The sequence below is a fragment of the Sparus aurata genome, chromosome 3, assembly GCF_900880675.1.
Source record: "Sparus aurata chromosome 3, fSpaAur1.1, whole genome shotgun sequence".
In the NCBI taxonomy this organism is placed as follows: Eukaryota; Metazoa; Chordata; class Actinopteri; order Spariformes; family Sparidae; genus Sparus; species Sparus aurata.
This window is the reverse complement of record NC_044189.1, coordinates 11,686,222-11,711,405: the sequence shown is the minus strand read 5'-3', so window position 1 is coordinate 11,711,405 and position 25,184 is coordinate 11,686,222. Positions and strand designations below refer to the sequence as shown.

The 25,184-nt window shown below is 45.5% G+C and overlaps 2 protein-coding genes across 3 annotated transcripts; one reads left to right on the top strand and one right to left on the bottom strand.

Annotated features, from left to right (window-relative positions):
- Nucleotides 1–684: 684 nt before the first annotated feature.
- Nucleotides 685–15,739, top strand: efna1a (ephrin-A1a). 2 transcript variants are annotated; one of them, XM_030412839.1, is made up of 5 exons: nucleotides 685–1,094; nucleotides 12,089–12,384; nucleotides 13,526–13,591; nucleotides 13,712–13,813; nucleotides 13,944–15,739. In XM_030412839.1, the coding sequence occupies exons 1-5, from the start codon at nucleotides 997–999 to the stop codon at nucleotides 14,060–14,062; spliced, it is 681 nt and encodes a 226-aa protein (XP_030268699.1). In that variant the 5' UTR covers nucleotides 685–996; the 3' UTR covers nucleotides 14,063–15,739. The 2 variants fall into 2 exon arrangements, with proteins under 2 accessions (XP_030268699.1, XP_030268698.1); XM_030412838.1 differs by having other exon boundaries at nucleotides 686–1,094; nucleotides 13,941–15,739.
- Nucleotides 15,740–23,412: 7,673 nt separating this feature from the next.
- Nucleotides 23,413–24,717, bottom strand: dpm3 (dolichyl-phosphate mannosyltransferase subunit 3, regulatory). The gene is made up of 2 exons (XM_030410627.1): nucleotides 24,669–24,717; nucleotides 23,413–24,438 (listed from the first exon to the last, which is right to left on the bottom strand). Exon 2 carries the CDS (start codon nucleotides 24,399–24,401, stop codon nucleotides 24,123–24,125), a length of 279 nt encoding a protein of 92 aa, XP_030266487.1. The 5' UTR covers nucleotides 24,402–24,438; nucleotides 24,669–24,717; the 3' UTR covers nucleotides 23,413–24,122.
- Between the last annotated feature and the right edge of the window lie 467 nt (nucleotides 24,718–25,184).

Genomic DNA, 25,184 nt, shown 5'->3' with positions numbered 1-25,184 from the left:
ATTATCAGATACTTTAAGACTTTTACTCGAGTACTATTCATATGGGTGACTTTTACTAAAGTTATATTATAACAGAATATCTTATATTTTAACTCAAGTATGACTTTGGGAACTTTTTACAACAATTGTGGAGTATTGGAAATACAAATAAAGTAAAGTACAAGTACTCTCCATCACTGGCTGTACTCTTAAAACATGATCTGCTTACTCTTCAAGGGCAAAAGGATAGAAAAATATAGGCCACCTAGTATCCATTTTGCAAAAGATTTGAAAGAAATTCTATATCATTTTAATATTTCTAACTGTTTACTATAAGAGTTTCATTGTAAAAGGCATCAAAGTGGAGAGCAAAGGAAGATTTTAATCGTAAAGAGAAATGTATATATTTTTGTTGTGCATATGACATTAAAAGCTTTGAATTTCACTGAATTACTGCATTAAAAATACCTTCAGACCTGAGAGGTTACTGTGAACAAAGAAGAATCCTGGAATTCCTGATGAACGTTTCTCGATGTTGTGTCCTTGTTGGTTAATCCTGACCTGTACACGCCGGAGTTGTAATACAGCAAGTAAACACACAGCACAAAACCTGCGAAGCTCGCGTCTCTCGGACGGCGCTGTGATTGGTCTCCTCCCGGACGGGGGGCGGGGCTCGCGGCTGTGGGCGTTTTCACAAAAGCAGGCACCACGCAGCTGAGGCTTCCATTCACTACGGATTTGTCGAGTTGACTTGATCTCTGTGATTTATTTTTTTTTTTACTCCTAAACGACTCTTCGCTGTTATTTTTGTTTTGTTTTGTTTTTTATGTTTCTTCTTTTTCGACGCATGCAAAGTGTTTTCTTTTTAAAAGCGCGCAGTCTCTTACTAACGCCCGGACGAGCTCTTGACTGTAAACTTCTCGTATTCTTTTAAAGAGCTTTTTTTTTTTTTTTTTTTTTTGCACAACCTTACCTGAGTTGTGTTTTCCCGTGTGCACGCCTCCGCTCCTCTCCGCCATGGATTCGGTTTGGATTGTGGGCTGCGTTGTGAGCGTGTGCGCCTGGTTGGCTTCGGCGGAGCGACACAGCGTCTACTGGAACAGCACGAACCCAAAGTAAATACCTGCTTTTACTCAAATAATGTGTTTTAACTCGGTGTCCTCTGAAAGCTCGGATCTACCAGAGTGTTTGACGTCGCACGTATTTAAATGAACTTTCAGCCCAATTATCAGCGCGGATGAGATCATTATGTGGCAGTGGAGGAGTTGTGGGATTCATGCATATTCAGGGCTCTTGTGATGAATTTGTGGTGGAAGCGACTCGCTGCTGTTGTCATGATAATAATGCAAGACAGTTGGGAGTCTCTCTCTCTCTTTCTCTCCCCCTCCCTCCCTCCCTCCCTCCCTCCTTTTCTGGGCTCGAACCTGTTATTATGGTACTGTTTACCTGTAATACTTTGTCCAACCTGTTCACAATTTTAATCCATTTCGCAATCTGTGTGTTAACCTGGATTAGTTACATCAGGTTATGCCATCTAATTATCTTCTGTGAGCTGACAGGGAGCTCTTTAAGCGGATTCCTACTTTTTTGGGGGAAAGATGCTTTTTCTGACAGAGAAATGCGAAAGGATGTGGTTGATTTCTGAACGTGGATCTCGTGATTTGGACACATTTCGGTGTTTCCCTGAGCTCATTTATTTGCAGGGAAGCGGCAGATAATTCAGCAGCTTGGATCTAAGTTTAAAGATCTGTTAAAAGTCAGTGAATCTGTGTCATCCCGTGTCTCCACGAGCTGGAACCTTACTGGGGGAGAAACTTGGCGAGGACTGTATTTTTGTGTTGTTTCAACGGTCTGACTCACACAACCCCAATGTGTTGAAATATCTGTTGCAATATCTCCCATCCTGACAGAGAGCCCTAACCTTTTGTGTGGAGTGGGAGGGCTGCCGTATCTCCTAAATCAAGAGATATCGCACAAGGGGTTTAAGGTGGCTGTCAGGGAGACATAGGGGTGTTCATATTTCAGCCAGTAAGACGAGTAATAATGGTGTATGACAGAGACAGAGGAGGTAACTTGAGGCCTGCCCAGTAGGTCACGCTGTGGGAGAGAGATGGATTGCTCAGGGAGGGAGAAACCGGAGCCCAAATTGTCGGGGTTAGGGGCCGCTCGGAGTAAGTGGGGGTCAATTAGAATTATGGTTGATGATGGCCGGGGAACGAAAGCGACTCCGGGAGTAAAAGGGGGGTAAAGTTTACACGCCACAAACCAACTTCTACGTGCACCCACACAGGAAGGCACACACTCAGGGCCGGGCAAGCACCAACACAGACAAATCCCCTCTATCGCAAACCAGGACTCTCAATCACACCTACTGACGCCGTGTAAATCAATCAGGGTTGGACTCAACACATGTCTTATCTTGGTCGAAAAAGGTTAAAAAAAAAAAAAGAAAGGAAAAAACACACCCAGATATTCGAATGCTCTCCCTCCAGCTCTCAAACCCATCCAAAGTTCCCCTCCTGTGGTTGAAAGCTGCTGTTCTCAGAAAGGCTGTAATTACAGCGACAAAGCCTTTCACTGAAAATCAGAATGAAGTCCCAGATGGAAAGGCGTTGTGTTGTGTAAAGCGACAGTGATCACTCCTGTATGTATACTGGTAATCCGCCCCCCCTCCCGCCCCCCTTTGCACTTGCTGTTTTTTTTATCTCCCCCCGGATGACTGTGCTAAATCTCTCCCTTTGGCTACTTTTAATCCGGAATTCACGGAAAAAGAGTGAGTTTCTGAGATGTTTTCATTTGCCGCTTTTTTTTCATCAACAACCCCATCCCGCAATCTGCCCTCCCCCTTTGACCCGTTACTCGACACCGGGAGTTGACGTCCATCCTTTTCCCTCAAGAGATGTCTTGTTTGGCTATCTTTTTGTTTTTTCATTCTGGCTTTTCCGTCCCATTGGTCAGCGAGCTGCTGTTAATCAAATTGATCTGCTCACAGGCTCACTTCCCCCCTTTTTTTTCTTTTACCGTGTTTGTCGAAGGATTCAGCAGCTCACTCATATAAATGCACAGCTTCTCTGCTCACCACTAATTTGTGCATGAGCCTGAGCCTCAGGCCCCGCTGACTCCCAAGGTCGTCTCTGCCTGCACTCTAACAACTACTTTGTTTCAGCCTGAGCGAATCATTCCTGACGCTGTGTTTCATTGCTTTTCCTTTTCACTCGTCGGTGTGTGTAAGGTTTGTGTCCAAGCAGCGACTTAATCACCGGCGCCGGTTGATTACCAGAAAAGAGGCTCACCAGTGTGCCCAGTCAGCTTGGGTCCCCGGCGTGCCAGCATGTGTACGTGTCTTCGGTGAAGGGAGTGTCCATGCAGAAGCCCGTGTGTGCGTGTGTGTGTGCATGTGCGTGTGATTCGAGTGACTCACATGCTCTCATACACATTAACCCAGGCATCCACACACACATGAACACACATGTGCCACACGTTTGTGATTGATGTTAACATCGTCCCAGGAGCCCCTCTGGACTGAGGCAACAATCTCCTCATTCACTGCTTCTTCCTCCCTTTCGCCCTTTTTTTTCCCCCTGCTGACAGAGCATGAGTAGACCACCACCTCCACCACCCACCCACCCACACCACCTCCTCCTCCTCCTCCTCCACTGCTTTGTACCTGTCTCCCCCTCTCTCCCGCACCTCCCTCCCTCTCCCTCTACTTGGCCAGGTTCCCTCTTCAACTTGGTTCTGTGGTCTCCAGCTCTGCGAGTTAACCGTTTCATGGCCACATCTGTTTGATGTTTATTTTAACATCATCATCATCGTCGTCGCCTTTCTTTCGTTTTTTTTTTTCTGCTGCGATCACACATTTTTGAGCTAATCTGCTCAATCTCTGGTAGTGTTTGTTTTGCCACGTCTTTTCTAATGAGCACTTTGATTTTACGCAGAAGCGCGCTCGCCGCTGCTTCGAGGGGCGCTGTGTGTTTTTTTTTTTTGGATTAGAAATTCCGACTCAGAATATGAATGTTTACAACATAAATGAGGCGTAAACGGGACTCGGAGGGAAATAACTGACTGCTCGAAGCTAGACAGGTGGCAGGGTCCGACAAATATAAACAGTGTGTCGTCAGTTTGTATCTACAGCTTATTTAATCATGAAAATTAAGATAAATGGATTTCTCTTTAGGTGAAAATGTCTTTCCCAAAAACTACGTGGTGCACCTTTTTAATTGGACCCATCTTTCTGCGCCATGTTAGAGTTATTTAAGGTATGTTTCACCCACATGGAGCAGTTTATAGCCGTTTATCCATTCAATATGGGTGTTTTGTGATGCTTCCCATACAAATTGGGGGAATAGTCTTCACGGTGAGCCACAGAAAGAGAATAGTAACTGGTGTGACCGATCGGGGGTCAGAGTTCGCAATGTGATGAAGTGGCACAGCCTCTATCAATCTGTCAGTCATTCTGTCACGGCGGTGGTCCCTGAATACTGGCTGCCACTCAGGCCGGCCCCTCTTCACACGGCTGTGGCTCTGCCTCTGGGAAAGTCTCATTCTTTCCCCCCCTTTTCCCGTCTTTTTCGGTCCCCTCCGCTCCTTCACCGGCTTTTATCTCAACTTTACAAGCTGTCCCTTTTCAGTCTATTATTTCCTCAAATCCAACTCCGGCTCTCTGGAGAAGGGGGGAAGGAGGGAAGCATGCTAAGAGGTGTGGAATTTTTTTTATCGTTCTTGGCACCCATGGCGATCCGTCACAAGGCACTTTGCCCTTTCCTTCACGCTTTTTTTTTTTTTTCTCTCTCCCTTCCTTCTTCTACTTCCCTATGAAAAGCCACTCTAGCAGTCTTCCCAGCAAACCTGCTCCTTTCTCACCAACCAAAGATACTCCTTGAGTGTCTTTGCTGAAGCAGTGGAAGCGGTAGAGCCAGTTTGAGAACTCAAACCGTGAAAGAAACAGGGTTTAAATGAAGAAGAAGAAAAAACAAACCAAAAGGTACACTTGCAGGAGTAGGTCAATGTGTCTGTTTGCCTTCTGTGCATGTGTGTGCAGATGAAAAAGATAAGATTCGGCTGTGATTAGGTCGGACACAAATGATAAGGGATTTCTGCGATTTTCCAAGTAATCCGAACCGAAGCTACTTTCCTAGAAAAACATCCAGGTTTCCCACTTCGCTTCCTAATCCAGACTTCGCTCTAAACCCGCCCCCCCCCCCCATCCATCTTTCTCTCACATCGTCTCTCCCCTCCCCCTCCTTAATCTGGTTTTGTAATCTGTTTCCTGAATTCAATCTGGGGGGGAAAATACTCTGAGATTGTCAAACGGATGGTAATCGCCTCTCAGTAGGCTCAATGATCATTGTGTGTGTTGACGCCTATCTTTACAGCCCCTAATCGTCCGTAAGAAGACTTTACCTCAGTGACCATATTGGATGAGGGTTTTTTTTCCAATTTTTTGTTTTTTCCTTTTCCTTAAGCTGATTTGCTTCCTGTTCAATATTCCCACTAGCGGTGTCAGAGACAGGAGGGCTTGTTTTATTGACTGCACCAGATAGAGAATCAGGCCAAAGGTTTTAACTTCCCGCAGGCGTACTGTCAGCGTTACCAAAGTCTGCACGCTGTCTGCTCCGTGTTCCCCTGTGAAGTGCGGCACTTCCTGGCTACGTCTTTTCCCGGGAAAACAGCGTATCCTGTCTGCACAATAAACAATACAGTTCTCACACACCAACACACGCAAAGACGGCGATGGTCCGGACTCTGGGAGCTGATTGAATTTCCCAGCGACAAAAACTCAGAGAATAAGTAGATTAGCGGTGATTAATAGCGATTAATTGTTCCTATGATGGGATGCGCTAAACTGTTGAGCCTTCAGGGTGATCGGGGGTCCGCCTCTCCCCCCACCCCCCACCTCCTGCCAGACTGTCAATTCTTCTGTCTCTATCTGGGTTTCCTCCTCTGATCAGTGGTCAACCCTGCCAGTGTTTCTCCTCCTCCCCCCCCACTCTTCGCCCATCCTCGTGCCTCTTCCTTATCTTCTCGGCAGACTTCCCCTGCTCCCTCCAGCCCCTGATCCTCCTTTTCTCTGCTGCTTTACAACCCTTCAATCCCACACAGAAACCAGAGGAGAAGAAGAAAAGCTGCATTAGTACACAGATTTACCATGAGTGGAGCCTCTACCCTCTTTCTCAGGAGAGTATGTGTGTGTTTGTGTGTGTCAACAGTGTCTGGATGAGGGAGAATTATCCAGCAAGAGTCAGATATTATCTCTGAAAATGAACCATTGTATTTGCTTTGTTGTGTAAATACGAGCCATTGTGTAACTTGTGTGTTTTTTTTCTCGGGGTTTAGTGTGCAAACATGTCACCACGGTAATTACTGCCACCCCCTAGAGGTCAGTTGGGTTATTACCGTTATAGCTCTGAGATATCTGAAAGCAAGAACCACCACTGCTGCTATTTTTCTTTTTTCTTTTTTTTTTCTTTTTTTAAGAATCTAATTAAAGGGGCACTGTGTGGTTTTGGAGAAGAAATTCCAACTCAGGATCTTAATGATGTAAAGAGACAATAACTGAATAAACAAACCGTTCTCAGGGGGAAATGAGGTCCCCAGAACACTGTTTGAAGCTAGAAAGTTTGTTTATTAAGGCATGAACACAAAAATAAATGAATGACGATCATTGTCTTCTGGTTAAAATGTCTTCCCAAATTCATTAAGCCCACGAGCTCAGATGTGTTTGCAGAAACAACACTGCACGAAAGTTTCACCTCGTGGAAATCAATCCCTCGCAATCGACTTTCATGTACAGATATTTGCCTCCTGAGAAATGTTATGTCAGCGTTGACCTTTCTCTTCTGGCCCTTTACAAGATACAAATGGCTCAGGGGGCAGCGTGAGACAGTCGGAAAGTGCATATGTATTCATCTAAGCCTCCTTAGCGCGGTGGAATCGGCCAATTATTTCTCCGCCGGACTCGGAGCTTAGTGGCTTTGCTGGGGTGGCGAAGGGAAGCACGGACGGTTCGGGCCAAGAACGCCGGTGGAATGACCAATGATCCGCACAGACAAAGGTTGAATGACAGCGAGAGAAAGCTGATTGAGATGGATGACAAAAAGTCACACGGTGCAAAAGACCGAGGGGCTGGAATATTATGGGGGAGAAGAAGAAGGAAAAAAAAAAAAAGGAGCAGGGGCCGTGTTTGTTTCTGCGCCGCATTGTGCGTGGGTATGCAAACCGGTGGGTCAGAAAGTTGCATATTTGGAATACCACCGGGACAGGTTGCGATTGGTTCAGCAAGTCTGGGGGGGGGGGGGGGATGGGGGGGGGATGGGGGGGACGGGGGGAGGGACAGAGTTGACATGAGGATCTGGTTTGCTTATTGAGTGTTGAAAGACGGACAGGGAGTGGGAGGGGACGGCAGACATTGATGGATGAATAGACAGATAGAAGAAGAAGAAGAAGAAGAAGAAGAAAGTTAAACAGTCGAGATTGAAGGCACACAGTGAAGTTTAGGGGGAAGAAACTTTAATCAGAAGAGACTGATCTTCGTTGACCGACTTACTGATTGATACTGTTTTACTTTGTTCATATTTGGCGGACCCTGCCACCTTCCTAGCTTTGAACAATGTTCTGGTTCTCTTATTTTCTTCTGAGAACAGCTTATTTGTGAAGTTTTGGAATAGATGAATGTTTCCGAGTTTGTGTTAATACCTCATTAGTGTCGTAGACATTTTAATTCTGAGTTTCCATTTCTTCTCCAAAACTACAAAGTGCCCCTTTTAACTCCATCCACGTCTCTCTGACGCATCACCTCCCTGGCGGAGTCACGTTTAACTTTCACAGATATGACTTGAAAGAAATGGCTTCCTTGTGTCCAGTGTCTTTCATTACTCTGTTAACACCTCTCACTTTTCTCTCTGGACACACATGCGCACACACACACAGAAGCATAGTCTGTGTGTCTCTTTTTGAACTCCAAAAACGCCAGTGTAAAGGAGTAATACCCCTAACAATAGAGCTGGGGGGTGAAAAGCTCCACCCTGGCCGTCTCACCCCATACTCTGCCCCCGGCCTCCAGCCCCTGCTCTGGGCCTCGTTGGTCCGCTCTAAGCCCCTGTATTAAGCAGGGTCTGGTGCTGATGAATGGACCGCAGCTCAGCCTGTGCTCCACCCAATAATCCAGGCTTGGACGAGCCGATTAGGTGGTCCCCGCATTCCGGTTCACTCATCTGTGACGTTGGCCAGTCACCTTTTGGGGTTTCATAATGGCCTGCGTAAAACCCGGGAGGAAAATAATCATGTTTATGTGGTTAGGGCGACGGCGAGGGCCTCGGAGGGGACCAGCGGGTTAAGTAGACGGGAGCTCCTGTTTTTAAGGTCGTAAATGTGTCCTGTGACGGCCTTTTACAGCGCTTCCCATTGCGGCTCCAGTATATTGCTGACTGTTTGTGCATAAAGTTCTACGGTGCTGACTTGGCGATAATCCGACCTTTGATCCACATTGCGGCCCCGCGGCCCCAGAGGTCCAGCATTCCACAGGGCGATAGAGTGCCGAGATGAGAGGGTGATGGATGGGTGAAAGGAGGGGGGTGGAGGTGGAGAAGAAAGCAAAACGCTGGCCAGAGAGATTAAAGAAGAGCGATTAGACTCCTGCTCCTGAAGAGGCTCCAATAAATCAGGAATTCCTTCCTGGGACGGGAGGAAGAGTGGCCAGGAACAGTCTGTAGTGCGCTCACACACACACATACACACGCATCTGACGACAGACACTCCTTTACTGCTATCACTGTTCATTATCAGCCAATTTTTTTTTTTTCTTATCAAGACCAAAACACACTCCCAGATTCCTTAAAGCTCCACAGACGCAAACACACACATACCCAGACACAAACAATCGCACATTTAAGCGTCTCCGGCTGAGACGGTCACATACAATCCCTGCTGCACACCCGCCGCAGCTCCACAAATCATCCCTAAGCAGAGAATACAACAACTTCTCCTCCGACGCCGCTCCTTCTGCCGAGGCTCCGAGCATCACTGTGATAAAAAAGAGAGGAGCCTGAGATAAACAATGGAGATAAATCAGGACGGCCTATTGACGGAGAGGAGGGCGACAGACTGGGGAGAAGAGAAAAATAACATGAGGCAGGCAGAAAAAAAAAAGGGAGGATTTTGTCTGCTGAAGTTAAGGTGGCATGATTTGACTTTGTTAGCTAAACCTTTTCACACGCGGGGCCTGAGCTCCCCCTTTTGAAGTGCGTTACTCCGATCAGTTAATTAAGCTGATGATGTGGAACGTTTCAATGCCGAGGTGTTAGAGGGGAACAAAAGGCAGCGGGATAATTAAAACTATTTGCCGTTTAATAAAAAGGGGGCTAGCCGGGCCTCCCCGGGTGCTTATTCAGCCACCGCTCTCTCCGCTAAGTGAGGTATTCCATCAGGCGAATGAATAGAGAACACTGTATGGAACAGTGGCATTGATAAAGCAACTGTAGCACTCGCATAGATACTCTGAGAGAAACTTCAAAAGCCATTTCCAACTCAAGCCCTTTGACCCCCTCCCTCCCCCCCACCGCCCACGCCTATTCATGCCCTCCGTCTCCCCCCCTAACTCTCAGCCTAAAGGGGCTGGGAAGTGGGGAGCAGGAGGGCATAATTACCCCCCTCCAGGGCGACTTTAATACCCTTTTTTGTGCTTTAATTGCACCCCCCTTCAACCCCCTTTTGATGAACACATTGGGAACATACCACAACCAGTTTGTAATCGGCGCTGGGAGGGAGGGAGAGTGTTTGTGTGTGTGTGTGTGTTTTTAGTGTTTGCAGGGGGGATGATAACTCTGTCAGGCAAAAAAGGCAGACAACACTGTTTGTTCAATAGTGTTATCGATTCGACTGGAATTGAAAGTGGCAGAGGGGGAAAAAAACACTTTAGCGCCAATCTGGTAAACAGAGCGTGGCAGGCACACTGCAGATAAGCACTAAGCTGTCTGGACCGTGGCAAAATGATAATTATTGCTCTCCCCGCCCCGAAAAAGAGTTGGCTGGAGAACAATATTATCAGCGCAGTTAGATGGAAGTTTGATCAGTACGCAAAAAAAAAAAAAAGGTGCTTGTTTTCTAGGGGCCCTGGGTTGTTGTCGTAATGGTTGCCGGCTAATCTGGTCATCAGTATTGAGGGAGAGCAGTCAGGCGGAGAGCGGGGAAAAGGCAAAGGGGGGGTGGGGGGCGAGGGAACAGGAGTCAGGGTCCGGTGTTTTGGAGACACAGCGTCTGTACTTCTACCAGGGGGTACCAGAGAGACCCCCGGCCACAAACAACAACAGCGTCTAACGAGCGGCGGGGGCCTGCGCCTGTGCACTTTGATCGTCAGTCACACATATGGACCTTGTCACACGAACGCCATACCCGCCCCAAACGCTGCTTGTTACATTTAGGGGGTTTTATGAGGAAACGACAGAAATTCTCAAGAAACAAATCCATTCCGGTGGTGAGGTTTACTTCCATGCCAAAGGTGTCCGGTTAGCACCCTGTAGGCTTTCAAGAAGTCGTAACTCTTTGAGATCTGTAGGTCTGATTTAAAAAAAAAAAAAAAAAAAAAAAAAAGCGGCCATACACTGGCCGGCTGCCTGTTGAGCAGTTGAAAGCCCGATGAACCATCCATGTATTCATTGCAAAAGCAACAAAACCCTATATTAGACACACATTCTCCTCGTGTGTTGTGAAAATATTTAAGTCTGTCAAATGTCAGCCATTCTCTGGGAACCCATGGTGATCCGAACAGTAGGAGGTGGTAAACTGATGGGCATCGCTCGGGAGCTCAGTACCAAGGGGGAGGGAGGTGGAGGAGGAGGAGGAGGAGGAGGTGTGGGTCGGTGGGTGTGCGGGTTGCTGGGTGCAAACAGTAGGTAGCTACTGCTTTAGCCTGTTGATAGATGGGAATTACTGGGAAGTGTGTGTGAGTCTGTGTGCGCCGCCAGCGGCCAGCGAGCGCTCTGGGCCGGTGATAGATGGCTTTGACTGAGAGGAGAGCATTAGCTGAGAGCCGCCCCTGGAGCAGTCACTCAGTCAGGGGGAAGGGGACAAAGCTGAAATACCTTTAGTGACAATTCCCTGGAGATAAACTCATAATATCTCTGAAAGAAAGTCCCCGGGGGGGGGGAGGAGGAATCATGGACAGTTGAGATGGGGCCAATTTCAACTGCCTCCGAGTCTGCTGAATTGTTATTTGAAGTCTGCGCAATAATTGATTTGTGTTTGTAGGCAGGCTAAGATGCCTAAAAGTTTTCTTTGACCTAGTTCCAGGAGGACTAAGAGGACGTTTAGTTTACTTAAAGACCATCGTAAAGAGGGGTGGAGAGGGCGGGGGAGTGAAGGAAGGGAGGGAGGGATGGAGGGGAGGCAGACAGTCTGACTGTCTCTCTGCATTTGTAATGAGAGGGGAGTGTGGTGGGAGACGTTACAGGCCGTCACCAGACCCATGTTGTATGCGTCTGTCTGTCTCTCTGACCGTAATGAATGGGTTAAAAACATACATGACCTCTATTTTTTTTTATCCTCGTCACTATCTTGAGTAAACTCAGGTGTTTTCTCTGCATCTGTCGAGCCGAATTTGTCATCATTAAATCCCGGCGTCTCCCTCTGTGGGAGTTTGTGTGTGTGTGTAGCAGCCCCTGCAGATGTCGATTCTCATCTGCTGTCTTGACGGGCTAACTGACTGCTAATGTTTCTCTCTAAACATCGTTGGACTCCAGGGGGACGAGGGGATCAATGTTCACTCAACTTGCAACACAGCGGCATGCAGCAGCGGCAGCAACGCTCGCTCCACGTTCATCCATATTTATCCGCATGTCCTCTGCAGATCATTCTGTCCCTTATTGCGCCTTCTCTCTTCGATCCCCTCCAACACACACACATATATACATCCTCTCCTTCTCCTTCTCTATCTCCTGATCCCAGGCCCTTCCAGTACTTTCCTCTGATTTCCCTGTTGTACACTGGCGTGTAGCCGATCAATATATAATCACAGGTTTTGAGGCTTATATTTGTTACCGCTCCGATGCTATAACCACGGTTATCAGTCTCCTGCCACTTGCATAACTGTCCTCTTCTCCCTCCTTCCCGGCAGGTTTCTATGGGACGACTACGCCGTGGAGGTGAAGCTCAATGACTACCTGGACATCGTCTGCCCCCATTACCCTCAGGGTGAGGTGCCACTGCTGGACGCCGAGCGATACGTGCTCTACATGGTGGAGCGCGAGGACTACGACTCCTGCAAGCCCCAGTCGTACGACCAGATGCGCTGGGAGTGCGGCCACCCGTTTGCTCCTCACGCCCCTGAGAAGTTCTCGGAAAAGTTCCAGCGCTTTACTCCGTTCACCCTGGGAAAGGAGTTCCGCCAAGGAGAGAGCTACTATTATATCTGTAAGTGTCGCTGTAGCTGTCTCTCAGATTTGTCACTGTGTTTGCCAGACAGTCTTATATTCCAATGTCTTCACTGAGAGAATAGTGGCTCTGCGAGGCTGTACTTACACACAGCAGTGCTAAATGCTGTTGTCAGCTTCAGGGTTGTAGTATCATCCCAATAAACTGTGTCGATATCTGTCCCCGTGATTAAAGAAAATGCTCATCGGAAGTGAATTCATACCAATTTATAAAAAAAAACTGTGAGGTTCAAATATTTTTCCTAAGCCACGATCATACTAAGACGCCAAAAACGACTTAAAAAAACTGTTGTAGCACAAAACAGTGTAGGGCGCTGACAGCTAAAAGAGGTTCTGCAAGTATTTGTTTCCGAGGAGTGTCAACTTCTTAAAAACTGAGGAAAAACATGATGCGCGACACAAGATGGAAGCACACGCCGCACCGTAGGAAAACACAGGATTTGACAGCGATCTATTTCTCACATCGAGACATGTTTCTCGGGACACGTCTCAATGTGATTGGCCACTAAATCCTGTGAGGCTGCTCTTTACATAGTTTTCTAAAGTGTTTGTGTATATAGCAGCCTCTCATAAACACGTGTCAGTTTCAGGCTTGGATTAACAACTTCACGTCCCGCTCGTTTCCGGTTTAAGCCCAAATTTCGCTAAGCAATCAACACATTTATTACACTTCATCTTGAGTGAACCTTTGGTGTGCTAGAAGAAAAGTCTGTTGTCAAAGTCTCGAAGTGAGGCTGGTGTTGAGTTTTCCTCCTAACCATTATACGCCGGACGTTTGTGGCCGCCTCTTTGTAGCTTGACATGGACATTGACTGGGGTGTTGGCTTCCCTTTGCCAAGTTAATGCAATACTTACCCCGCTAGAACGTCACCGCAAAGAGCAAGCAGTGTTGTCACCCTGACCACGGCTGTAATTAGATAAACGGCAGGACAAGACACACTTCGCCCGGTCACAGATGGCGTCCTAAAGCTTTGTCCCCGTGTGTCTGTTGCCAAGGGTTCGTTTGTGTGTGTGTGGGTGTGTGTGAGCGCATGCATGAAGGTGAATTAAGGGGCCAGCAGAGGATAAGTGCATTAGCCGGGATGTTAACGCCTTTGTTGTTTCTTCCCTCTCTCCGGCAGCCAAACCTCTACACCACCATGGACAGGAGTGCCTCAGGCTCAGGGTGGACGTCGTAGCTGCTGACGGTGAGTCCAACTGCCCTCTTGGCCGCGGGGAGACTTGCGCCGTGACCTCTCGTAGCCATGTTGGACTACACACAGAGTAATTGATGGTGTTTTTCTGTTGTTTTTTTTTTCTTTTTTTAGGCTCTCAAGAGGCCAGAGTGGCTAAAGGAGGCACAGGTGGGACTGGAGGTGGAGCTGGAGGCGGGGGTGGGGTTCACAACCCGTCCAACAGACTGCCTGCAGGTATGTTGACCAGCCCAGTGTCCTTTCTAATTAGCCCTGACCTTAAAGCAGTCCAGCTACCTTCAGGATTACGTCGGCGTGTTAAATATGCGGTACTAACGTGTCTCCTTTATCTCCCATCTTCAAGCAGATGACCCGGTGGTGGTCCTGCCAGATGTCCAGAGCGTACGGACGAACTCTGCGGCGGCGACATCCCTCGCAATCCTCTCACTGCTGGTCCCGTTTTCATTACTGCTATTGTTGCACTGAGAGGACATGAAAAGGACTGCTGTCGGCAGATATTATTTTCAGGGACTACAATGAAGACAGTCCGTGGGGATGAAACCACTGACTCAAAAAGACAGTTTTCCATGCCCAGTGCTGGCCACAGGGAGAGACTTTTTGAAGCTTGTAAAGTACAGATGGACTCGCTTGCGCAACATGTGCCGAGCAAATCTGAGCATTTCGAGACGAAGCCCGCGCGCTTTTGTCCTCTTTTTTCAAAAGGTGACAGTATTTCTTTATTTTGAGTTTTTCTTGGAAAGACCCAGCTCGCCTTGATTTGTATTTTTAGGGCTCTCTCTCTCTCCGAAAAAACACGAGAACAAAACAAAAACAAAACGCAAACCTCTTTGGATGAAAAGCCTGAAAGAGAAAAATATGTAGACGACGAAAAAAGGAAACCTAAAGTGGCCGAAGAACAATCAGGAGCGAAGACGCCGACTCTGTTTGAATTCTGTAGTAATCTCTTACCTTTCGAGCCAAAGATCAGTCATCTCTCCAACTTGTACACTATTCCACCCTTGAGTATCGTGTACTATTTGTTGTGTTGTTTTATTGTAATGGTATTGAGTGGCATTGATGTCCCAGGTGATTACTTTTCTCTAAATGTAGCATTTACAGACACAATGGGGCCGTTCTCATGATTCCTTTGCAAACTCGACCACGTGCTCACACACTGTAGCACTGACACTGCATAGTACAGACACACACTCCACACCAGTGTCACACGGTAAAAAACACACTGACATCGGATGACACACAGTAACACGTGGTTAAAAAAAAAAAAACCTTCATTGATCTGTGTTACGCGTACTTTCTGTGAAGATAATTTATGACATTTGCAGCTGAGAAGTTTTTACTGTATATAACCGTGCGCTCACGAAAAAGAAATGTTTACTGTTGGCAAAAGCGGGGGGGAGCGCGCTCTCGCTCCTCGCGGAGGTAGTACTCGTGTGAAAGGGAAAAAAAATTGTGTGAGGGTAAGAGAATGTGCGCATGCAAGGGGAGTGTTTGATTTGCGAGAGTGATGAGACGAAAATGTTTTTTGGGTTTTTTTTTTTTTTTTTTCCCTGCCAAAAGCGAATCACTGAGATGTTGTGTGCTCAGCAGAGAGGCCGGACTTCTCTGTTTGTTGGTTAAGCTGTCTGACATGAAGAGCTGGTATCAGATCCCTGTTACCGCGGGGACCCCCCCCCCCCAAAAAAAAAAAACCCAGAGTACCATGGTGCTTTCCTTCATGTTTTCAAACTCCGTTATAAAAAAAAAAAATTCAACTAAAAAAACTTCTAAACACAAAGTGACTTTCGGAATAATTCTGACAGTTTTGGATCTTTTTTTTTTTTTAAATATGAAAAGTCATCGGACCACAACAGACAAGACACGGCATCAAACTTAGTTGCCAAGCACATCTTCACCTGACGGGCTGGCTTGATCAACAAAGCACAACAGTGTACATGACTACCATTGAAGTCAGTGTTTTTTTTGTTTTTTTTTTCTAAATCTGAGTTCTTGTTACCTGATTTTGTACATGTGTAAGTAAGAGAAGTGTATAATATGTATATATATAAATATACATAGAAGATTATATAAAGACCTGTTTGATAAATATGCTAAATGTGAAAAATTTCATGTGAAATAAAAAACGATATTTTTGGAAAACCAGAACAGCTTTTCTTGTGATTAATTTCAGGTCAGAGAGGCAATGTTGGTCTCAAATATCTCAATGGCTACTAAAGGGGTCGGCACAAAATCGTATACAGACATTCCTGGTCACCAGAGGATTGATCCCAATTGGCGATGCGTTGATCAACCGGCCATGGATGCACTCGGACAGTTTTAGGCATGACAAGCTTAAGACACAGGCATTTTTTATCTTTACCTTCCCGATAAGAGTCCCGGGTACCGGTATATTACATTTACTTTGACCTTTTGACTAACAGGCTACTGATTAGCCCTTCTGTTTTATTAAGAGGATACAAATGTTTTTGTTGGCTGTCGATTGCTGAGAAAATTGGAACTGGCATAAATCAGAATCAGTCAGGTTAGATATAGGCGAGCGAGAGCAACGGAGAAAGTCTCATTTTTCATGTCACCTTACATCTCACTACCCTACGGCCAATAGACATGATATCCGAACATGTAAATTGCTATAAAATATTACATAAGGCCCCTTTAAGAAAGGACCAACCATCCAGTCCTCCTGCATCATCCTAAAGGGAAGACCACTTTCTCACACCGCATTCGAACCGTGAGTTTGATGCTAAAAAAGCTTTCAGGAAACCCAGCCCCATCTCTCCTTTTGATTACACCGGCCAGATCCCCACAGAAGGAGCCAATAGCGCAGATAATGACTCGCGCACACTAATGTGACAGGAGTTCAATAGAATCAAGGCCAATTTGGCCAGGGACGGGGAAAAAAGCCACAATAGAGAGATAGAAGGAAAAGGAGGGGAGGGCTGTGTCTATTATTACCATTAAGGCTGCCTTTTGGCCTGAAGATTGAATACACAGGTGTGAGCCTTCTACTGTCTTTATCTCCACCTTCTGGCAAGCCTCCACACACACACACACACACACACACACACACACACACACACACCCCACCCCTCCCCCAAACATAAACACACACACACCTCCTCCCTTCGACCATACTTTATCTGTCTGAGAGTTACATGACAAGCCATTGTTCTCGTCTCTCCCTTCTCTTGTCTCTCCCTCTTCCCAGGGGAGCTTTACGGGCCGTGACAGTAAAAACAGCTGTAGCACCAAAAAACTGGTGCCACAGCCTCACAGCCTCCCCGATGTTTTCAAAGGGGCGGCTGTAAATTAAGTCTGGCAGACAGGCCTCCCTTAACCGCCCCGACCCCTGGAAGAGGCTCCAATGAGTAGTCGCTCGTCAAAGACAAGACAATTCTCTTTATTTACTCGCTCGTTCGGCGAAACCGGCTTGAGTAAATGCGAAGGGCAAGTGTGAAATCTTCAGCGGTGCGGTAAACGTTAAGGGAGGTAACCGGAACAAACGCAGACTGCGGCAAAAATTTTTCGCAGGCCGTTTGCGTAAGATCTTAAAGGCTGAACTCATAGATGAGTCACAGTACAGGCATGACTGAGGACTGACCTGTGAATGCTGGGAAAATCTGATGGAAGAAGGTGGATGATGTTTCGATTCAGTGCATTATATATTAAAACACGTCACAATTTGTTCCATAAAGCGTGAATATCTGTTCTGAAGGTATCCTCAAAACCTCTTTCACCTATCTGGATGTAAAGAATACCTCCTATCTCCTTGCTTTCTCCTCTCTTTAAACGATAGTGAAACATTAAATCTGTCATATCTCAATTGCTGGTTGTCATTTTCCCTGAGGATGAATCCCTCTGACGTTAGTGATCTCCCGACTTTTTCCCCCGGCGCCACTGCGAGGTTGCGTTTGTGGCCTTGAGGGGAATTTTTGCGCTCGGATTTGCCCTTAAATTTTGCCCCGCATATATCTCGTGTTCCCGTCAGCAAATTGCATCCCTCATCTACAAATACACGGCTCTCTATTGTTGTGTTTTGGCATATTGCACTTGATGAAAAATGCTGGATAAACATGTTTAGACAAAGGGGCCAAAATAAATGTTTACCTGCGGTTCTTCGTATACATGGTGATTTTGATGACACAACTTGGGTAAACAAAGAAGGCATGATAGTGGATTAGACACAGAAGAATGATGGTGACACATGCACATTGTTGTTGAACGGGTTTAAAAATCCTGTGATACCAATTAAAAAACACAGATTATCTGCTAATGTGTGGGTCTTCACAGATCCAGCCTCGAGCCTCGCAGACTCATCGGGGCCACCTTGATGATATCCGGCATGTTTGGTATTTAAAATCCGGATGATTACATCGGTACTTTCCGAGCTGAAGCACAAACAACCAATGTGAGAGTCACCCCTGAGCTGACTGTGCTGCCAAGCAACAGAAAGACCCTCCAGCCCTGGAGGCTAACATTAGCTCACCTCCAGTTCTCGCTGAAGAACGGAGAAGCCGCTTTGACCTCGTCTCCCCGTTCATCCTGACTCGCCAAACCTTTCTGCTTGTGTTTATTTCTCACTGCAACACGCTGACAGAGCAAGTTGTTGCACCACGCTAACCTCCATTTCGTTTCACTCTGCTTCCCGTTGAGGATCATGTGTGAACCAAGTTTCAGTCTGTAGAGCTGTGAAGCCAGAGCTCTGACACTACGCCTCACGGTTTATTCAAAATTTGCAGTACTGAATGAATGACTCCAAATTGCACCACTTGACACTGCACTTCTGTGGTTCCTTAGTAACAAACCTGCAAGATGTGAAGAAGATCCAATCAACAGATCTACAGATATGCAAATCACAGACAGACAAACGGACGGAGATTCCTGACTTTATAGTGAGATCACTGTACTGCAGGGACAGATAAATAAACATTAGCAGAGTAAATGTGTTGAATGTAAAAGGATTTCACCCAGATGTTCAGTAAATATACATTACTTTTGCTCATATTCTTAGTAATTATGAATTAGTTGTAGTGAAATTAATTTGGATTTACAGAAGGTTTTGGGGCTGTGAGTTATTACTAATAATTTGTCGTGTCTGGCTAAATCCAACACAATTTAACTACTGCTTTTATTACTGAGCCCTTGATGCTTCATGTTTAAATGTACATATCTGGTGTCACTTTGCAACAGTCTTATTAAGTGACCTTTTTTGGGCAGAATATGAATTATAAGAACTTTGGCAATCCCCTGATCACCGGGTCAAAATTTGGTTTTTAAATCAAATATCTCTACAACTATTGATATTCGCACAGCATGTTAGCATTGTCACTGTGAGAACGTTAGCATGCCAATATTATCATTTAGCTCGAAAAGCACTGCTGCCGATGAATGCAGCCTCAAAGAGCTGCTCGCACGGCTGCAGACTCTTTATCTTGTTGGAGGATCTCAGGGTGTTAATATTTCTGCACAACGAATGCTTCGCTCTGAGACCGAGATGTAATGGCAGCGCATAGGAGGCACAAGCTGGGGCTATATTAAATCAAACACCTCTCAGCAAGCAGGAAAACAAGGCATTTATCAATTTACCAGTCGTCTGAGTTTAACAGAGCGAGGGATGGGGCCGGCAGTGTGTGTAGCGCTGAATGCTGGGAGGGAGGCCACGAGACGCAGCGAGAGAGAGAACCAAAAAAAAATCACATTTCAGAGTAGCTTTGGCTCGGCCAGCTGGTCTATCTCTGCATCTCCGGACTGAGTCAGGCCTCACTATCAGCAGGACACATGACGACCAGTCCCTGTCTGCCTCTGAGCGTATGTTAGTACTCAGATGAGCCAGGAGTATCAGCCTTAAAGGGCCTCTGGGAGGTTACCTAATGTTATTGTAGCTATTTGGGGCATTTATAAGCTTCCATGCTGCCCTCGAATTGGAACCCGGCGTCCTGTAAATATCAAAGCAGCTGTTTATGAGCAGCCAAAGAACAATAGCTTGACCCATGAGTGACTTTTCGTCCTCATTCTTATCATTTTTATGCACTGCGTGTTCGGATTAAAAGTCATTTTAATAAAAGCAGCATGTGTGGAAGCTCCTTAAGAGCCTGTAAAAGCTTTTAGATGTCAGCGGGGGTCAGACGGGGCTGACGGGAAGGAAACACCTTGGTTAAACAGAGTAAGTTAGAGCCTCCAGGCCAATCAGGGCACATTTTGGTCCCCTGCCATCGCCGGCGGTCTGGGTGTGGTCTCCTCTTCCCGAAAAAAAGCCCTGTCACACAATCTCGCCGTCGCCACTGCCAGAGTCATCCGTCTTGTTCCAGCTCATGCTTTGGTTTCCTGTCCGTGTCACTTAGTCACTTTCCTTTTCTTTATTCAGTGTCACATCCACACTTCTTTTGTTTTGCCTCTTTAATTCACTCACTATCTATCTATACCGGCTTAATCCGTTCTCACGTCACATTACTGTCGATCGCCCTTCTCGCTATCTGAACCAAATCTCCATCTCTGTCAGTTCCTGGCCTCGATTACCAGCTCCATCTCTCTCTCTCTCTCGCTCTCTCTGTCCATCTCGAGATGGTTTTGAGGTTTTGCTGTGAAATGTGTGGGTGGGAAAAAAGAAGTCTTTTCTGTGCAGAAAAATGATAACCTATCATTTTTCAGTCTTGGTTCTCAGCCTGTCGAGATGGATCCGCTCCAAGCGGTGTCACTGAGTGTCTCTCAAACAGTTTTTTTTATAGTGTCTCAAGGTCTCAGAGGGGCCATGCTGCAGGAGCAACCCCGTGACCTGACTCTCTCACCGTCTCTGTGTCCATTAAGAGTTGCTTCTCAGCTCATCTCCCAATTTTTACGATGCCCTGACCTTGAGACTTTGGAACAGAAGGTAAAGAACGTTCTGTGCACATTTGTCATCTTTCCCGCAAACCCCAAGAATTCATGCACAAAAGCTGAAGCTACCACTCGATGTTTTCAATGAGATTTCAGATGACACACGAGCAATTGTACAGACTTGATCACTTTGTGATAAAGGAATGAATAAAATAATTTGGGTAATTCATGAAAAACAGCCTCCAATCTCCAGTGTGAAAAGCAAATGACTGTCAACTCTGGATTTGTGTTATTTGTGGTCAAGTCTAGGTCAGCTTTTGTGGTGGACTCTATCTAAATCAGTAATAAGTAAATAAATATGCCTTTTTTTTTATGTGACACATCATCAAAAATACATCTTCTGAGCTTGTAGAAAGGTGCAGAATAAAAGTGTAACCTTAAAAACATTATGCTGTAAACTGTACATCAATTATTTTTTAAATGTTTGGTCGGGTCCAAAAGGATTGTTTTGTTTATATTCTGTAAAAATTCTGACGGTTTGTTCAGGCTTCTAACAAGGTTTGGTAACGATGTTTTGTCAGCATCAGAAGTCTTCAATATAAGCTTGCTAGCGTTAGCAACATTAATGTTTGCTGGCGTTCCAAGTGTTGGTGTTTGCTAGCTGGCATGAGCAAGGTTAGCTTGAGGGGGTAGGTGATTCAAGCAACAGTGGTGTTGTGACCTGAATGCAGCTGTATGGAGGAATCAATAACACTTTTAAATGCACCAAAAATAATATAGATACTAAATGTTTCCATCAATTATTGTACGTGACATAAATAGATTGTTCTGCTCTAATTTGCCTGTGTTTGTTTATTGATTTCCGATTGTGAGTTTCCAAGGGGCTTTGAACTCAAAGTGACCTGCTGCAGTCAATGATCTGATGACCAGACTGTGTGAAGGTTTGATTCCCGCAGCTATATATGAAAGCTATTCTCAGCTAGACAAAAATAAAAAATACTCAAGCAAAGCCCCAATCTTGATTAAGGCTGCAGAGATACTGAATTACGGCACAGTTATAATTATGGCTTTGGCTCCGTGCTCAGGTGCATCCTGTGGATACTGCCACTGTCACCACACGGCAGTTGCAATGCTCGCCTCAGGGTTTGCTGCAGATGAAATGCATGGAGATATAAAAAAAAGAGAGAGAACAAAATAGTTTATGAGATTATTTGTGATGTAAGAGCTTTCGTTACGTCACTGTCTGTGCATCAGATTACTCTTACTCACAACCGCAGTCATGAAAATGAGGATTTAGTGGGCTGAAGCTATAGTAATGTATGTTTAAAGTAAGGGATTAAAAGGGAAACTTTATGTAGCCAGGAAAATCTGATTTATACTTCTGTCTAGTTGCCTGCAGAAAAAAAAAAAAGAACAGATGGATGTCTTCAAAGTTTCATTTAGGGAGAATGATGACAAAGAAAAGTGATTAACTAGTTCACATGTGGCTGCGAGTGAGAACATAACTGCCTACCAAGGGTAGCCTTTGGTGTAATTGCCAGAGTAGAAGATTTTTCTGGTAAATAACAGGTTGCCTTTCATCCAGTCCGCTCATGCAACAGCTTGCAGACATTCATGGGGGGTGACGTTGCGAGGCATGATGGGGTCGCAGCCAAACGGCACAACAGGCAGAGCAACGCACACAGAGAACTGTCGACTCTCGCGCATTTGTTCTGAAGTTAGGGGAGCTTTCTGAAACCCTGTAATGATGCCTTTGGCCGGGCTGTGCTTTGTTTATGCACAGCAGGGGGAATCACTGAAAATGAGCAGAGGCAGCCTTTTGAGGCTCACACACAAAGGAACTGTTCTTGCCACCGTCAAGATTACTCCAGCGCTCCATGCTTTGCTTACATTCTCTGATGGAAAAAAAGAAAATGCTGTATTATGTATATTTTATATGTCGTTAAGGGATAAGTTCACCCAAACATTATAATTCAGTCATTATCGGCTTACCCTCATGCCCATGGAAGCTTCGCAGCAATCCCATGAACAATTGAAGTATGATTGGACCTGTGTTAATGCGTAAATAACAGCCAAAAAAACATTAAATGGGTCCAGCATACTTTAAGTCACGAGATTACAAACCGTATTCAAAAGATGTAATTTGCACCCGTTTTAGGCTAGTGTCTTCAATGAAGTTGCTAAGCTAAAAGTGTTAGCGTGCCCCCTTTCTGAAGTGACTGCACAAGCTTTACCGTGGGTTGAGGGTGTAAGCAACGCTGCATTCGTGTGTTTTCAGGAATTAAAAAAAATAATAAATAATTTTCGGCAGGGAAAATTCTCTCATGTCAGAACGACAACTCAAAGTCTGAGAACCTTTTGGTGTTTGAGTTGCTGCGTTGACGTCGTACAACACGGGAATCTGGTGGAAGAAACTAAACATTGGATTGATTGTAAGAAACTATTATCAAAGTCATGTATTGTGCAGCATTGTACAATTTCCTACAGCTGTCAACATGTGGTTTAGACGTTCTGAGCGATAAAATGGAAACCACTTTTATTTGGCTCTACAACAATCTGACATGATGCATATGAACACACCAAAGTCGGAAGAACGACTTCCCAACAAGGGAACGGAGACGATCCGATGAGCTGCTGGACGAGCTGTTTAGAGCCATCTTGGCTTATCGACTTCTTTATTTAAAGTTTTTAGGAGAATGCTGCTGTGCTGTGACGCTTCGGAAACTATTTGAGGACTATAAAACTCCACCAAATTTTGAGCAGATACTGACAGCATTTTCAAGTTCTGGGTGAACTTGCCCTTTAACGACAAAATGGGACAGAAGAGATCTGTCTCCTTCACAGAGGGAAGCATTGAGAAGTTGATATAAAGCCCCCAGGCCATGTGAGTGATGCTCGGAGAAGGAATGCATCATATATGCAGGCACTCATGCACATACTCGCCTACCTCCTGGCCACTATCCGAAACCCCACAACCCACAAGGACAAACTCACATTTGTACGCAGGAAAAGCTGAAGAAAAATAGAATCCTGTTTAATTAAGTCTCAACATCAGCCACGGGGCACATGTCTGAAATCGAACAATGGAATGTACACTTCATTCAGACACAATCTAGTCCATCTCTACTTGACAAGCAACGATCTCCAGACACACACAACAGGGTTCACACTGTGCAGAGATGACGCAGATTGAAAGAATTCTTAGAGGAAACACTTAGTCAAGACGGCTCCAGTGTGACCTTTGGGGTTCATTTGCTGGGATTTGAGTGATCGGCGACTGGTTACAGATGATCACTTTGCATACCAGTGACTCCCATGGGTGCTTAAGTGCATGTAGCTTGCAATCAAAGACAGCACCATGTGTTGTCTTCCTTCATCTGCCAATCAGTAAAACCACTTGCTACAAACAGACAGATTATGAGTATCATTCAGTAACTTTATAAACGAGGTCTTTAGATGGCGAGAATGTAAACTAACCCAGAAAATCCTCCACTGGGGGGGCTCATTTCTAATTTCCTGATGCACGTCTGATCATTATCTAATCTGAAAAGACATGTCACTGTGTTAAAACAATCAGCTGGCTAAGGGATTGTTCAGATAATGTCTCCTAGAAACACAAAAAACGAATATCAAAACAAGAGAGCCTCAGTTTTTGACAATTGCAGACGCTTGGTTGTGTGTGAAAGTGGTCCGTGCATCTCTCTCGGTCTCTAAAGTTCTACATCTTTAATCCCTTTTTCCTCAAGTCCTCTTTGGCCTCCTTTATCTGCTCCTGCAGCTCTTTCGCTGCCTCGTCGCAGTCATTGAACGTGGCCACCCTGTACCCCACCGTGGCCAGGGAGTAGCAGCCAAAAGACACCAGCAGGTACAGCGGCATCGGCCAGGCGACCTCTCGGTACGTCTGCGGCAGACTCAGGTCCAACAGGTCGAACGTGACCAAAGCCCAGACTGCGCCCACCAGCGAAACGCCGAACAGCCACTCCAGAAGTTTAGTCATGGTGAGGGGGACTTCAGGTGAGCAGCCGGGAAGAAACCTGAAACAGAACCGAACGGTCAACAGGCGATTCAGTCGGTTAGCTTAGCTTTAGCTCACCGAAGTAGCACAGTGTTAGCTGTCACGCTACAACACACGAAGAAGACAAACGGCAAGTGAGTTACCGACGTACAACAGTCGTAAAGCAACGTTTCCAATGAAACAAGTCACTCGTTTAGGTCGCATTTCGTTTAATAACAGGTTTAACAAGTAATAATCCGACGTGTTTACCTCCTCTCGAACGCCACCTCAGCTCTGCGCGGATGAATGACGTGAAATACCGCGACGCCTTATGGGAAATGTAGTAATGTTGTGTTACTATAGGAATCACAACAAATCAGCTGGATTAATTGTTAATTTGTCCTTTTAGTTTTTAGGAATTATGTCTAAATTACAGTCTAAAGCAAAAAAAAAATCAAATATAATCTTTAAGATCAACATAACATACTTTTAACGTGTTTTGGTTATTATTTTTGTATGTAAAGCCTGAACTATGCATATTATTTCATGACATTACTATAGTTTTTACATAATGGTGAACTGAATTCATATAATATTCTATATTTCTAGTCTTGTTGCAGTTATTTGCCACTCATTTGTAAGAGAAGAGCTTATGTTTGTGTATGTGTATACAAACAGCATGTATGAGTATTTTTTTTTTTGTACACTGCACATTTACATGAGCATTTCCCAGGTATGCAAACAGATCCAACTAGTGTTCATTTCTATTTTCTATTTATATTCTAT